At 43.0% G+C, this 14398-nt stretch overlaps 3 protein-coding genes across 4 annotated transcripts in view; all 3 read left to right on the top strand.

Moving 5' to 3' along the window:
- The first annotated feature begins 179 nt into the window (after positions 1–179).
- exosc6 (exosome component 6) lies at positions 180–1164 on the top strand. The gene has a single exon (XM_049030579.1). It carries the CDS (start codon positions 224–226, stop codon positions 1037–1039), a length of 816 nt encoding a protein of 271 aa, XP_048886536.1. The 5' UTR covers positions 180–223; the 3' UTR covers positions 1040–1164.
- A 1817-nt stretch (positions 1165–2981) lies between these two features.
- LOC125751580 (plasmolipin-like) lies at positions 2982–10479 on the top strand. Its single transcript, XM_049030582.1, has 4 exons — positions 2982–4841; positions 7486–7659; positions 8407–8523; positions 9976–10479. The coding sequence occupies exons 1-4, from the start codon at positions 4686–4688 to the stop codon at positions 10081–10083; spliced, it is 555 nt and encodes a 184-aa protein (XP_048886539.1). The 5' UTR covers positions 2982–4685; the 3' UTR covers positions 10084–10479.
- Positions 10480–11510: 1031 nt separating this feature from the next.
- psme3ip1 (proteasome activator subunit 3 interacting protein 1) overlaps positions 11511–14398 on the top strand; it is a 6426-nt gene continuing 3538 nt past the window's right edge. For both annotated transcript variants that reach the window (XM_049030580.1, XM_049030581.1), the window contains exons 1-4: positions 11511–11661; positions 13501–13626; positions 13721–13819; positions 13936–14058. In XM_049030580.1, coding sequence (XP_048886537.1) covers positions 13509–13626; positions 13721–13819; positions 13936–14058 — 340 coding nt within the window. In that variant the 5' untranslated portion in view covers positions 11511–11661; positions 13501–13508. The remainder of the gene's footprint in view (positions 11662–13500; positions 13627–13720; positions 13820–13935; positions 14059–14398) is intronic.

Raw genomic sequence — 14398 nt, 5'->3', positions numbered from 1 at the left:
AGCATTCTGCCAGGAGAACCACGATTAAATCAGAATTAAAAATACAGATCTTTAAAAAAATATAGTGGTCTCAATTTTTTTCCTCGGCTGTATTTATTGTTGCGTCCTACGCGGCAACAGGGGGCGACATACCAGCAGAAAGCTGATTTTGCAAGACCCATTCGACGTCTAAACACATCCGGTTTAAAGAGCAGCTTCCTGTTTCACCTCCCTTTTCCCAATCATGCCGGTAGATACAAAGCGAGTCCGCGGCCCGGAGGAGTCGCAGTCCCCGCTTCTGTTCCTGCCTAGCAGCGCCAAGAAAAGCGTAGATGCGGAGCGTGGCCGGCAGGATGGGCGGCGGCGGGGCCAGGCGGACGTGAGGCCGGTCTTTGCACGCTGCGGCTTGGTCAGCCAGGCAAAAGGCTCGGCCTACATCGAGGCGGGAAACACTAAGCTGATCTGCTCCGTGTTTGGGCCACGTGAGGCCGAGCGCAAGGACGAGGCTGGCGCGTCGTCCGGCCGACTTCTCTGCGACCTCCGCTTTGCCCCATTTTCCTGCCCGAACAGAGGCGCCTGGATCCCGAGCAGTGAAGATAAGGATACGGCGCAAGGCCTGTTGGAGGCACTGCGACCGGGCGTGCGCTTGCACCGGTACCCGCGGGCACAGATCGAAGTCAACGTCCTGGTTTTAGAGAATGACGGCTCAGCCCTGGCCCACGCCATCACATGCGCGTCCATGGCACTGGCTGACGCCGGCATCGAGATGTACGACGTGGTGCTGGGCTGCTCGCTGCGACGGGATGGGAATTCCTTCCTCCTCGATCCCACGCTGCAAGAGGAAACTGCGGGAGAACGCGGCGCCCAGGGCGGCGTGACGGTGGCACTGCTCCCCAGCCTGAACCAGGTGTCCGGTTTGCAGGCTGACGGGGACATGCGGGAGGACACGATGGCGGAGGCGGTGCGGGCCTGCATGGAGGGCTGCCACAAACTGTACCCGGTGATCCAGCAAGCCCTGCTGCGTGCGGTGCGCAAGAGAGCGTCGCCATCGGAGGGCTGAGCCGGGAGGCGCCCAGGCGCGCTGTTTTACAGACTGAAACGGAGCAGGACATTGTGAATATGCTGGTATTTTTTAAGAAAAATGGTCTTGGAATAAGAAAATAAAACTGCTGAATAGGAATGAAATGCGTGTTTTTCTTGTGTGTGACAGGCCTTTTGGAAATGATCACAGCGCGGTGGGAAGGTGAACGCAGGGTTAGCGCCAGACTCGTTGCACTAAATGAGTATTACGGAGCTAAGTACGTTATGCTTTGTGATGTGGTAATATTAAGTCAATATTCTTATGATGAAATGGACAGGTGCAGATTTTTTTATTTACCTTCTTGCTCCAACTATTTCCTTAAACTCCCTTTTCTATTGACGGTAACATTGGAGATATTTTTTTAAAGCTATAGTAGTCTGTATTTACAGATGCATTGTACAAGCAGGACCTGATTCATAAAAGCAGAGCATGACGTGTGTATTGTTTTAACTCTTGAGTTGTACTCTTTGGAATAACTTGTTCCTCATCAGGACAGGTTTCCACCTGTGCGAAGAGCTGAACAAACTTCTGTAAAATGTGAGTTTCCCTGTGCATGCTGGGATTGCTTTGGTGAGTCTCAGATGGCCTGTGAGCAGTTTCTGAAGGAAGTCAAATCAATAAATGTGAATCTTATGCAATCATACTAGCTATGTTTGTAGACTTCATACTGCCTGCCTGCTGACAGTTTAGATCTGGGGTGGGGATTCTGATCCATGAAGGGCCAGTGTGGGTTTTAGGGTTGATCTCGCAAAGCAGTGGTTCTCAGCTCCAGTGGCCTGTACTGCAAAGCGAGGTTACTGGCTTATTTGGGAGTAACTCATCGGATTTAAGGTAGTCTGGGCAAAATGTAAGGGAATGAATATGAAGTCCATTTAAACTGTGGTACCTTAAATCTGACAAATTACCCCAATAAGCCAGTAACCCCGCTTCGTAGTAGAGGCCATAGTTCTGGGGACCCACTGTTATTAGCTGATTGAGAGGTCATGCCAAAAACCCGCACCAGCCCTCCATGGATCAGGTTCCCCACCCGTGGTCCAGACTGACAGTGAAGTCCCTGAGTTGTACATACCACCGATCACCATTCAAAACTCCACAACAGGTAACATACTCGACCGATAAGAGTTTTGCTGCTACTGGAGAACTTTGTAATCCTGTGTGTCTCTCCTTTGTTAGTATGTTTCCATCCAGCATGGCTGCCTGTGACACGTTTTCCTCTGACGTCCCATTTGTGACCTGGGGAACCAAATCACTTGAACTGCATTCTCTGTAATCGGGTGCACACACTTCTGCATGTTTGTAGCCGTTTTCTAAGCGAGTTTGTATAAATCCCTGAGCAGGGTAAGTGGTTGGAAGGTGGGTTGGTTGAAGGATTATTATATCTAAAAATAAAAAGACAAAATTTAGGCAGTGTGTACAGAATGTGTGTGAAAAATCGGTCATGGACTCCATGATTGTATTTGGTAGCTATAACAAATATGTTTTATTTGGAAAAAAAAAAACTTACCTGACCACTGCAGTCCAGGCACCATAGATGATCTTGTATGTAGCTGCTGCTGAGAAATGAGGGAATTATGGTTCGATAGCAAAGCAACTGGCCAGTTGTATTTTAATTGATTGGAGGGGAGGTGAGTTATTCTCCTTTTCTAGTACTATACTGTAGTAAAGCTTTCTCATTACAGCTCCTTCAGCAATAAATGCGACGTCCAGCAGGTAAGAATGCACGCCTTCAGCAGGACCTTCACTCTGTCTGCCATTAGGCTTTATGACACCACGGTCAACTAAAGTTCACAACTTATCTTCACAATTTTTGTAAATACAGATGAAACTCTAAAAATCAGAATATCGTGTAAAAGTTAATTAATTTCAGTAATTCAACTTAAAAGGTGAAACTAATATATGATGTGGATTCATTACATGGAAACTGAGATATTTCAAGCCTTTATTTGTTATAATTTTGATGATTATGGCTGACAGATTATGAAAACCCCAAATTCGAAAGCTCAGAAAATTAGAATATTACGTGAAATCAATAACAAAAAAGAATTTTAAATAGAGAAATGTTGGACCCCTAAAAAGTATAATCGTACAAATGTAAATGAATTACTGCCTCAATGCAGGGTGGCATGGAGGCTATCAGCCCGTGGCACTGCTGAGGTGTTATGGACCCAAAAACCCACAGCAGCCCTTCGTGGATCAGGATTCCCACCCCAGATCTAGCCTGTTTCACCTGTATGTAACTGGTGTATGTAGGTCCACTTGGTGCGATATCTGTTAATGTATCATTCATCTGTGCAGTTGCCCATGTGCAATATGTGTAAAGGTGTGCACAAATGTTTCATAATCTTTCTTATATATTTGTGTTTTGTTTTAGTATCTTTTTTGTTTGTTTGTTTTCTATTGCTGTTTTGTTTTAGGCTTCTGTAACAAGTAAATTTCCCCAGTGGGATCAATAATGAGTCTCTCTCTCTATATATATCTGTCTGTCTCCCTTTTAGAGTGTTGTAAACACTCCTTTGTTATTTAAACCACAAACCAGGTTATTTTGTCATTGGTTATTTATTGCCTTCCTGTTGAGGTGTTTTGGGCAACTTATAAGGCCGCCACTAAATTGACTCCCAAGTGAGGTGTTCCAGGCACATGCCACTGGGTGGGGCCCCCTGGGGGAAAAGGTGCCTAAGGATGAGCCAGAATGTGCAGGATTGACCTGCTCAGCCTGCTGTCTAGCGCGGCTCTCGGCAGCAGGTGAGGTATGAAAATGACGATTTTATTTATTTTGATTCATTGTGGGCTGTGCTTATTGTCTGGTATTTCCTTGTCACTATTGTCTGCAGGAAGTGTGCAAGAAAGAAGTTATTAGTACTACTCATGAAAAAACCATGAGACTTAAATTCACCTGCCAGTTTCAAGCGGGTCAGTGACATGTTTTTTTAAAAGAGTATCATTTATGTTATGTCTTTACAGTTTTGAGTAGCGGCCTTTTCAGAATATACTAATATATAGACTGAATCTTCTAAAATTGTTCTGAAACATGACTGTGAAGTCCTGAATGTTTTTGCCCAAGTATTCATTCAAAGCCACATCACTGCTTTACAGGATTTAATCAAACATCACAAATGGCTCTTTTGCACCCTCTGTTGCCTGCAAGGCTGGTTTATTTGTCTCGCCCTTTTGCCTGCTTTACTTGGGTTTTGTTATTTGATCCACGTGGTAGGGGGCAGATTTCTGCTCGCCCTGACACTGCTTTGGCTTCTGATCGCTCTCCCCAAATACGAACCCAGACTGTGCGTTATGGTCTGAGTCTGTCACTGCCACTTCCTGGAGGACTCTGCGCTCCATTAATTATTCACTCAGGTGAGTGGCTGGTCCCGCCCACCCTTTAGGAGAACCTGCGGGGTGAGCGAGAGAGTGAAAGAGACTGGCGGAACGACAGCGAGAGCAAGAAAAGAAGTAAAAGGGGGAACCAGAGAAATAGCTGGACTCTGGACTAAGACTGGGCTCTTTCGCGATCGTTGCGGCGGAGTTTGCGCATTCCTCCATGTGAGCGGATTTAATCAGAAGGAGCAGCGTGTTTTTTGGTCTTTTTGCGTGAAGTAAAACAGGAACCGTCCCAGGTGAGCAGGAAACCATGGCAGATTTTCCTGGCAAGGTGAACACTGAAACGAGCACCCCCTCTTCCCACGGGGCTGGAGGGGGCAGTGTCCTGGGCTTTGCCTCTCGCTATGTTTCCATGGATATGCTGTTCATCAGGACAATCCCAGCCATCCTGATGCTGGTGGAGATTGTGAGTCAAACTGATGCTTCATATTTTCCCTCTCTTACAATGGGCGGTAGGTCTAGGTCTAACCCCAAACTTTAAGTACCCCCGCCTTAGTAGTGCAAGATCATTTTTCTTTTACTTCCAACACTAAATCCACTAAAAGATTCTACAGTAACACTTTACTTGATGGGGCACAAATAATATAGTATTATGCTGTTACTTATGTATTAATTAACCACAAACTAAGTGTTGGTTACATACTGATCTCATGTTAACTCATCATTAATGACTCATAACGCATATTTTATCTCAAGCAGTTAATGTTTTTTAACATGTTTATTCTGTAAACCTTTGTGAACTACTGAAGTAACAAGTCATGAATTACACAAGTATGGTTCTCATGTTTGTTCATCATTAATAAATCATGGTGCATCTTTCATCCCAAGCAGTTACTACATTCGTTACTATATCTGTTAATTCTCTAAACTTTGTGAACTATTGAAGAAACTACTAAGGAACTACTGAAGGAACAAGTCATGAATAAAACAAATGAAATACTGATCTCATGTTTGTTCATCATTAATTAATCATGACATCTTATTTCAAGTAATGAATTTGTTCATGATTTGTTCATAATTTGTACTTCAGTAGTAACTGAGTTATTACTAAGTATTTATGCTACGTCAAGTAAAGTGTTACCGATTATACTAGTATCTGATGTAGTGGTGGGTTTAACCTGCGTAGACTGTGCTTGTGTGCCATACCTGTAAGACTCATATCTGTAGCCTGTTTGTCATATGTAGCGGTTGGTTTAATTGCTGCACAGTATATATTTGAGCTTCTCATATATCATTTCCACCATGATCTGTTTTTGATGGGTCTTTCTGTTACACTTTCTAAACTCCATTTTATCTAATCCCAGTTAATAATCCCACTGACTCTGGGACTTTTCAAGACTGAGACCAGCCTGCATTTCAGCGATGGGAAGGTCACAGTGGACTTTAGCACTTGTGATGTTTGTCTCGTGGTATTTAGCAAATGACAGCTTCCTGAAACATAGACTAGGAGTGTCTGTCTATGGTCTTGATTTGAGACAGAAACTGACTGGAAAAACAAGGTTTTACATACAAGTGGCCAAAATTAAGTTTATAGAAAGAGTCGTTTGCCTCACCTCCTTGACAGGGTGAGGAGTTTGGTGATCCAGTGGGACCTCAGGATAGCGCTACTGCTCCTTAAGATTGAGAGGGGTCAGCTGAGGTGGATAACGTATCTCATAAGGAAGCCATCTGCTCTGCCTCCCCCATCCCACTGAGGTGAGGCCTCAGGTTGATCCTGGATCCTCCCAGCTGGCTTTGGCATGCCTGATATTAAGAGTGAGAATTTTGCATACTGTAGAGTCACATTAGGATCGGGATGGAAAAGCAAACAGGAAATCATTGAGTTAAATGTAGTTCAGCTTTGGGGAACCTACATTTGCCTCATTTCCACCAAACGGAGCCGGCACTGGAGCTGGTGTGAGCTGGTTCTTGCTTGATCCTTTTTGAGAACCTGCCTGTATTACCACTGGATTCAGTGTTTGTATTCAATTTGCGACATGTTTATAATTTATTGTTAAATCTTGCTTGTCATTTTTGTCACAGTATAAAGAAAAGACTTGTAGATCAAATTTTCCAGGTATGTGGAAAGTATGGACGCAATAGCCCGTCCTGCTGTCACTGAACGAGTTCCAAATTCTGACACCAGCTTTTCTGTTTGTACTGTGCCGGAACTGTTTTTTCTGGCCCAGGGCCAGTTTTTTTGCGGTGGAAATGCACGGAACTAGTTGCAGATAAAGAAAAAATCTGCCACCAGCTCCGGCACTGCATGGGTGGAAACGTGGCAACTGAGAAGGGCATGACAGAAAACAGTATATTGATATTTATGCCACAACAAGCTATAAGTGTCATAATAAGTATCTTACATAATCCTTTGTGAGCTATTTAGAGTACTATTTTTGTCAAATAAAGAATCCTTTGAGAACCCTGTTATAAACCCAAACAGACCCAGCCCAGTTTTCCCTGGGGTCAGAGAGGAGCTACAGGGGAAAACAAAACACCTGCTAGGCATGCGGGTCACACACAGGGCTCCCACCCGCTCGTTTCTGCTACCTGCAAACCGGGATAAAAGGTTGATGATAGCTGTGGTGTTTGGTGTCAGTTCTGTGGTCCGTAGGAGTATAGTGCATAGAAACCTGATCACCTATTAAAGATCATTGTAAAGCAATGTGCTGGAGTATCACTGGTGTGCTACAGTATCACAGGTGAACTGTTTATGTGACCAGCATCTCCAGTCTTAATGAAGACATTTGCTGCTAGCCTTGTGGTTCACTGTTAGACTAGGAATGGGAGGACAGGATAGTAATGAGCTTAACAAAGCCCATTACATTAAAGATGAACGAAAACAAAACACAGTGGATTCGGCGCAAGAAACACACAGGAAACTAAAACAGGGAAAACGGGTTCTGGCGAATGTATTCTGGAGCAGAGAGCTGACTGTCTGTGTTATATTATCGGTACAAAAAACATTGCCTGACTTAACCCCACTCAGCGATATCTCTGACCATTCGACTGCGTTCATTTCTGGGATTCTATAGTCTGTTGAAAACCTCTCTCTGTTTCTTTCTCCTCAGGTTCTGGGACTGCTGGTGTGGGCATTGATCTCCAGCACCCAGCTCACACTGATCTCCGCCTATGGCTGGGTCATGTTCGTCAGTGTGATTCTCTGGATTCTCACCATCGTCCTTTTCTGGATCCTTTTCCTTGGCCTCCAGTACAAATTGAACTTGGTGCCTTGGCAGTTAGTGGTGCGTGTCTCATATACTTAACCTGCACATGACTTACAGGCAGCCGCTACATAATCTACATAGATAGCCAACACATATCTTACACACCTGTGCAGAAAAATGGCGGACAGAAATGGAGACTGCTCAGAATTAACTGCATTCCGTCTTTATTTAAACCTAAAATATAATAATCAATCCATCCATCTTCCAAGCCGCTTATCCTACCGGGTCGCGGGGGGTCCGGAGCCTATCCCGGAAGCTATAGGCACGAGGCAGGGAACAACCCAGGATGGGGGGGCCAGCCCATCACAGGGCACACTCACACACCATTCACTCACACATGCACACCTATGGGCAATTTAGTAACTCCAATTAGCCTCAGCATGTTTTTGGACTGAGTACCCGGAGGAAACCCCACAACGACATAGTAGAGAACATGCAAATTCTACACACATGTGACCCAGGCAGAGACTCGAACCCACCACCATGCCACCCCAAAATATAATAATAATAATAAATAATAATAGAAAATAAAATAAAGCTTGTAAATAACAAAAATACATGAGCTACATATTATGTTACACATAACAGATACCAAAAGCCATACACACACCTAAAACACTGGTGCAACACAGTCATCTCTGTAAAAAAAAAAAGGTCTTAATCCATATTTATGAAAACTGTGGATGTGAAAGTAATATTCCTATTGTCTTAATTAAATGGTTGAATGGTTTTTGTAATGAATAACCTCGTATTGTGCTTCTGAAGGTGCTGGTGTTTAACGGTGTTGCCGCTGTGCTGTACCTCACTGCTTTCATTGCCAACGCCGCATCTGTAACACCCTATTCGGGAACCACGGATTACAGCCGCCTGGCTGCCGCAGCGGTGAGTGTATGCGGTACTCAGCCTGGTCATGTGACTGCCTGCCGGATCATGTGACAGATTTAGGAATGCCAGTCTGTCATATGTCATCTGACTGCACGGTCCTGTTAACTGCTATGAAATGCTAATTAGTTATCCTCAAAAGTTAAGAAATACTTGCCGTTCTTTTTAGTTTGAAGGAACTTCAATTTTTAATTTTCAAAGAGTTAGACTTTTTCAAGATGTTACAGGACGAATCTGCCTTTTAGTTCTGATCAGGTGTCCGTACCACAGAAAAGACTGGATAGTCCGGTACAGCTGGTCTGAAAGTATCCTGTGTGATATTTGCAGGCTAGTAATCAGAAATATATACAAGACACACCTATTGGTGAGTGCTGGAGGTTTTGCCTGAAGGTTCAATAAATTTAAAGCTTCCTGATCCACTATTTCCCAGTGTTTATCAGCTAAAGAAACCAATATCCAGGTGATGGAAATCAGTTAAAAACCTCCATTTGACTGTAATTGGTTTCACAGACCTCTAGGTGCACTCACTTGGGAAAGCTTCACATGCAGTGATGAAAAACTAAAGGAAAATGAGCTCACAGTTATCTAAACAAAGGCGTGTAGGTAGGATGCAGAACTGATCATTCATATAAAAGCAGGTCATTTCTCACAAAACATTACTTGGACACACCTGGAATGTAAACAGCCAGCAAGGTACTGCCTTATCTGAGTCGTCCAATAACAAAGAAGCTTTTTAGCTTCAGAGGGGCCCCACCTCAGGCCTCATTCCAGCCAGTGGAGAGAAAGGCATGCATTGAGAAAAGGCTAGGAATATTGTGGAACTATAAATGAAATCACTGAAAGGTGATCGTAATACTGGACATATTTACCATTTAGGTTCACTGCCTGGATTTTTGCGAACCCCTAAGAGATCTCTACAGGTCAACTGTTAACGGAGTTTTTAATTGTTGAAATGTACTGGAATGAAGTACGATTTAAGTTATTTTAAAATACTGTTCTTAATGTTTATGTTCATATAGAAAAGGGTCATAGTCAAAAACCATGTTCGACGCAAACGCACACAATGAGATATTCAGAGATGTAAATTTGTCTAGCCACATTCAAATGTGGGCATGAACACATGCAAACATCGGATTTTCATAAGTTCACACAATGCGTGAGATGTTAGAGTGAACCCCGCTTTTCCCCAAACAACAGTGCGGACTGAGGTTATTTGTACTGTGTCAGTACATTTTTATTGTTAAAGCTGAATATTTCTTTGTATTTTGAAGTTAGGGACTCTTTTCCTTTGAGGATTTGAGAGAAAAATAATTCATTTAACTTAAATATAATAAAGTTGAAGCTCATTATTGCCCAATTCTGGATATTAATTCCAGTTCTTGTAAGGGTGGATTGCGAAATGGCTACACGTTGATGACAGGTGTATTTTGTGTGTGTGTCTTCTCTCCCCAGTTCTTCGGAATCTTGGTGACACTAACCTATGCAGCCAGCACATTCTTTGCCTATATGGCCTGGAAAGAAGATGGAGGCAATGCAGCCAACAGCACAATCCCAGAGTAGATCCAACAGCAGCATCTCTGGGAAGATCCGACATCATATCTTAGGGCAGACTCACAGCACCATTCTGGTGCAAAACCAACCACCCTTTCCTAGGGTAAACCCAGTGTTACATTCTCAATGAAGACCCAACAGCTGCAGTAGTAGGTAAACCCAACAAAACCATTTCAGATACATGTAATGATCAAAGCCAGGAAATGAAGGTAACTACTGTGTTGTAAATATTGTACAGGTAACTATGATGTCACATGAAGCATACACCATAATTCACTGGTACGTCCCAGTTTAAGAGAGCCACAGTGTGTACATACATAAACATATTATTAAAAATAAAATTCCAGTGCTTTAGGTGGAACTAGAAATGGAAGAACTTAAAATGCACTTATATATATATAAATACTTATATATATATATATATATATATAAATAAAAAAAATCTTCAACACTGTGAGAAATCTGTGTTTCTTGTGTCCAAGAGCACCTTTGCTTGCACAGCACAATGGAAGCTGCAAAAATCTCACACTTATGCAGGTGTGTGTGTGTTTGTAAAAATGTACATTTTTCTGAATACTGGAGTGTATGGGTGACAGAATACACTATTGCACACCTTTTCACCAATGGTCATGAAGTAGCTCCCCGTGACTCCCTGCTCTTAATAGAGGCTGTAGTACCTTTGAACAACACACAACTATCATTGTTCCAATAAAACAACAAGCAGCACAAATGAATATTGGAAGCAATTGTAGTCCAAAAGCTGTCACAATTGTGAACATGTCTTCGATGCACCAGTCCCAAGGTAACATGCTCATGCTATCTCAGACAAAGAAGGCCTGGCGACCAGATAAACCACCATTACAGACACTTCCCCCATACTCACATTTTTTCGGTTTTACGTTTGTTGCACTACCATTGCTACAGGTGTATAAAATCAAGCACCTAGCCATGCAGTCAGGTTTACAAACATTTGTGAAAGAATGGGTTGTTCTTAAGAATTCAGTGAATTCAAGCACGATACTGTCACAGAATGCCACCTTTGCGATAAGTCAGTTTGTGAAATTTATAATGAGATGTCATAAAAGTTCCTGTATGTGAAACAGCCAGGTGTTCCAATACTTTAGTCCATATAGTATGCATCCAGCTCATAATATTAGCCACTTTCTACGCTTCAATGGTGAAACATAAATACAAATAACAGTACTGCCCTACAAAGGCGAAATGCCGTAACTACACTGACACTGACAGTGAGAAAAGGGACTTAGAATCGACAGGACCTTAATAGTGGCCTGTTTCAACATCATAAATCAAATTAGTTAAAAAGACAAAAAAATGGGCAAGGTATTAGCGTAACTGCTTCAGTGATTAGAGTACTCATTTGTTAGTTTGCGCCCGTGATTTTGGTTTGCAAAAAAGAACAACACTGCGTTGGATAAGTATTAGAAAACAGGTGGACCCTATTAAACATGCTAGTAAAAAAAGTCTTTGGTACAAACTATGCGGAACCATGTTGATTTGGGCCATCGGATGGAGGAGGGGAGGGGAAGAAAAGCTGGGAGCACCGTCATGTGGGCCGCTTAGGAGAAGGTGAATATCCTTTTAAACATTTTCTGGAGGCTTCTTTTAATCGCGTTTTCAACGAGGAGTCGTTTTATTAAACCGATTAATTGCTTTGACAATTTAAGTAATAATTTGCGTGCTATTCCTGATTTGTGTAACAACCGAACTAGTGTGTAGCTAACGTTAAGCCTAGCCTGCTGCTGTTATCTTAGGTAACGTTAGCATGCTAGTGATATTATGTTACTTAACATTAGCATGCTTTCGCTATTCTGCTAGGTAACGTTAATATTCTGTTGTTATTTTATCTTACGTCTAATCAGATTCGGATTACCGCTGCAGAAACACGCCTTACTCAGAAGGAGTGTTTCATGTTGTTTATATTGTATTGGTCCTGTACATTTGGGGCTTCCGGACTGTAGCTAAATAACCAGTGCGGCCTGTTTTACTGTTGCCATTTATTTATGCCACCCACCACCCGCTGTGTTCTTAAGCACCTTAAAAACACTTCTGTTGTGCATGACACGAGAACGCCATGTTTATATGAACACATTTAACTCGATTTGGAGAGAGTTGAACATAAGTGTGGGTGGTTCTCCTTGTATATGTGGGTTTCCAGTTACCAGTCCACCTGATACGGAATTGTGGAAAATGTCTTAGAGACATAACAGATAGAGACACCTGGAACTTGTATCACGAAGCTGGATTTCTTGCTTAGCCGGATAATTTGTCGGCTACGGTACCTCAGTCTTTAAATGGACTTTATCTTCATTTACTTACATTTAGCCTAATTACCTTAAATCCGATATGGTGTTCGGCTATGCAAGGGATCCGGCTTCGTGATACAAGCCCCAGATTATCTAGGCATTTTGACAGAAGGAGATCATGCAGAAAACCTGAGAAAAAACACCGAGAGATCCGGCACATATGGAGCCGAGGGCAGATCGCAGTGCCACCCAATTAGCTTATGGGTCACCTTTTGTGTATAAAAAAAAAATCGGTTTCGCATACATTAGTACCTGCCTCTAATTGCATATATACAGTCAGTCAGAAGAGGGAGCCACGGCAATATTTATTTAGCAAGAGAAGACATTTTAGCACGGATATCGCTGTTACAGTTTAACAGTATAGTGGTTGACGTGGCAGACGGTTAAGTGACAAGGTGACCCACCAGCCCACCAGTAGGTAAACGCTGAAAGAACAGATAGCTGACAGATTAAAAATTAATTGACAGTGGTGTGTTTTTGTAAAGTTACCCTCAGCTGTTCGTTTCATGGCCTTTTGCGCAATGTGACACAACAGCTTTGTCAGACATCCCACCTTAAGGATACTGATTTGAGGGAGGGCGGGGGTACTGATCAGTGACTGGATTTTTTTTTTTTTTTTACTGTAATACCATATATATGGTTGGTCGGCAAAATTTGCTGACTGGGGCTAGAGAGTGGTGGTGAATTCGGGGTAAGGTTGCTGCAGTAAAGCTTTTTGCAGGCTGATTTTACTCCTGCTGAATAGCGGAATGACAGATTCCTGGGACATTGCGCATCATTTGGGGGAGTCAGGGAGCTGCTGTCAATTTGTGGGAGACTCCCGGAACGTCCGGGTGTGGTGGAATGTCTGGCTTTGTGCACGTGTGTGACATGTGGAGCTGATTCAGACATTAAGTTCTCTGAATTGTGGGACTGCACTGATTGTTATATTGCAGGATTGTGGATCAGTATAGAGGTGTTTGAGATATGTGGAGCTCCAGATAAACTGCTCCCATGCAGAGAGACCCTTTCTCTTGCATATGAAGCATATTGACCAGGAGATGAAATGGACCTAGCATTATTAATGAGAATAATATGATTTGTGTATGCGCACGTGTACTAGGTACTGACATGGCTGAAGCGGGTGTGGACCTGAGCCGTAAGTTTGTGTCCGAGTCAGAGATCGAAGAGAAGAAGCGGAAAAGGCAGGAGGAATGGGAGAAGGTGCGGAAACCTGACGACCCCCAGGGTGAGTTCCTCTCTTCCCCTTGAGCCGTCCCGGTGGCTTGGCAGCGTGCAGTCTTCCATCAGTTGTTTGAAAGGCTTGATCTCCCCCTGTTCAGAGGTACCGGAGGAAGAGTACGACCCTCGTTCTCTCTTTGAGCGGCTCCAGGAGCAGAAGGAGAAGAAGCAGGAGGAATATGAGGAGCAGTTCAAATTCAGTGAGAAGTTCCTGATGTTCTCTCAAGGCCTTTTTTTTTTAGTAAAACGGAATAAAACGCCGTTTGATGTTCACTCTCCGACAGAAACAAGGCCTCCTCTTGATTTTTCTTCACAGAAAACATGGTTAAAGGTCTGGATGAAGATGAGTCAAACTTCCTGGATGAGGTTTCTAGGCAACAGTCACTGATAGAGAAACAGCGACGAGATGAAGAACTACAGGAGCTAAAGGAGTACAGGATATCCTTTCTTTAATTGGTTAATAAATCCACCCCTTTTGCATCTTTGTCTTCACCACATATAAGTGAGTTTGGGTTTTGCTGTTACCACAGGACCGAAGTCATCAGTGTGTGCTGAATGTGGCTGATTTTTATTTATTTGCCGCACTGAACTAAACGGAAAAAGAATGAATTTCAAAGTGAGGCTACATCATGTAATTTTAAGGTTTTTGATTGCAATTTCCATCCTTTCCATCCTTTCCATCCATGCTTGTTCTATGCTGACAAAATTTCATGTTAAAGAACTGCAAAAATGGTTTATTTTTAAAAACCTCATTGAATTGGTAGTATGTGAACTCTCTG

Source organism: Brienomyrus brachyistius, chromosome 11 (assembly GCF_023856365.1).
Source record: "Brienomyrus brachyistius isolate T26 chromosome 11, BBRACH_0.4, whole genome shotgun sequence".
NCBI lineage: Eukaryota > Metazoa > Chordata > Actinopteri > Osteoglossiformes > Mormyridae > Brienomyrus > Brienomyrus brachyistius.
The sequence above is the reverse complement of the archived record's forward strand: the minus strand, read 5'-3'. Positions and strand labels throughout refer to the sequence as shown.

What these genes read in the sequence shown, in the direction of transcription:
- exosc6 (XM_049030579.1), top strand. Translation starts at nt 224, where the DNA reads ATGCCGGTAGATACAAAGCGAGTCCGCGGCCCGGAGGAGTCGCAGTCC.
- LOC125751580 (XM_049030582.1), top strand. Translation starts at nt 4,686, where the DNA reads ATGGCAGATTTTCCTGGCAAGGTGAACACTGAAACGAGCACCCCCTCT. An exon ending in TCCTGATGCTGGTGGAGATT is followed by an intron (nt 4,842 to 7,485) that starts GTGAGTCAAACT and finishes CTTTCTCCTCAG; the next exon opens with GTTCTGGGACTGCTGGTGTG. An exon ending in GCCGCCTGGCTGCCGCAGCG is followed by an intron (nt 8,524 to 9,975) that starts GTGAGTGTATGC and finishes TTCTCTCCCCAG; the next exon opens with TTCTTCGGAATCTTGGTGAC.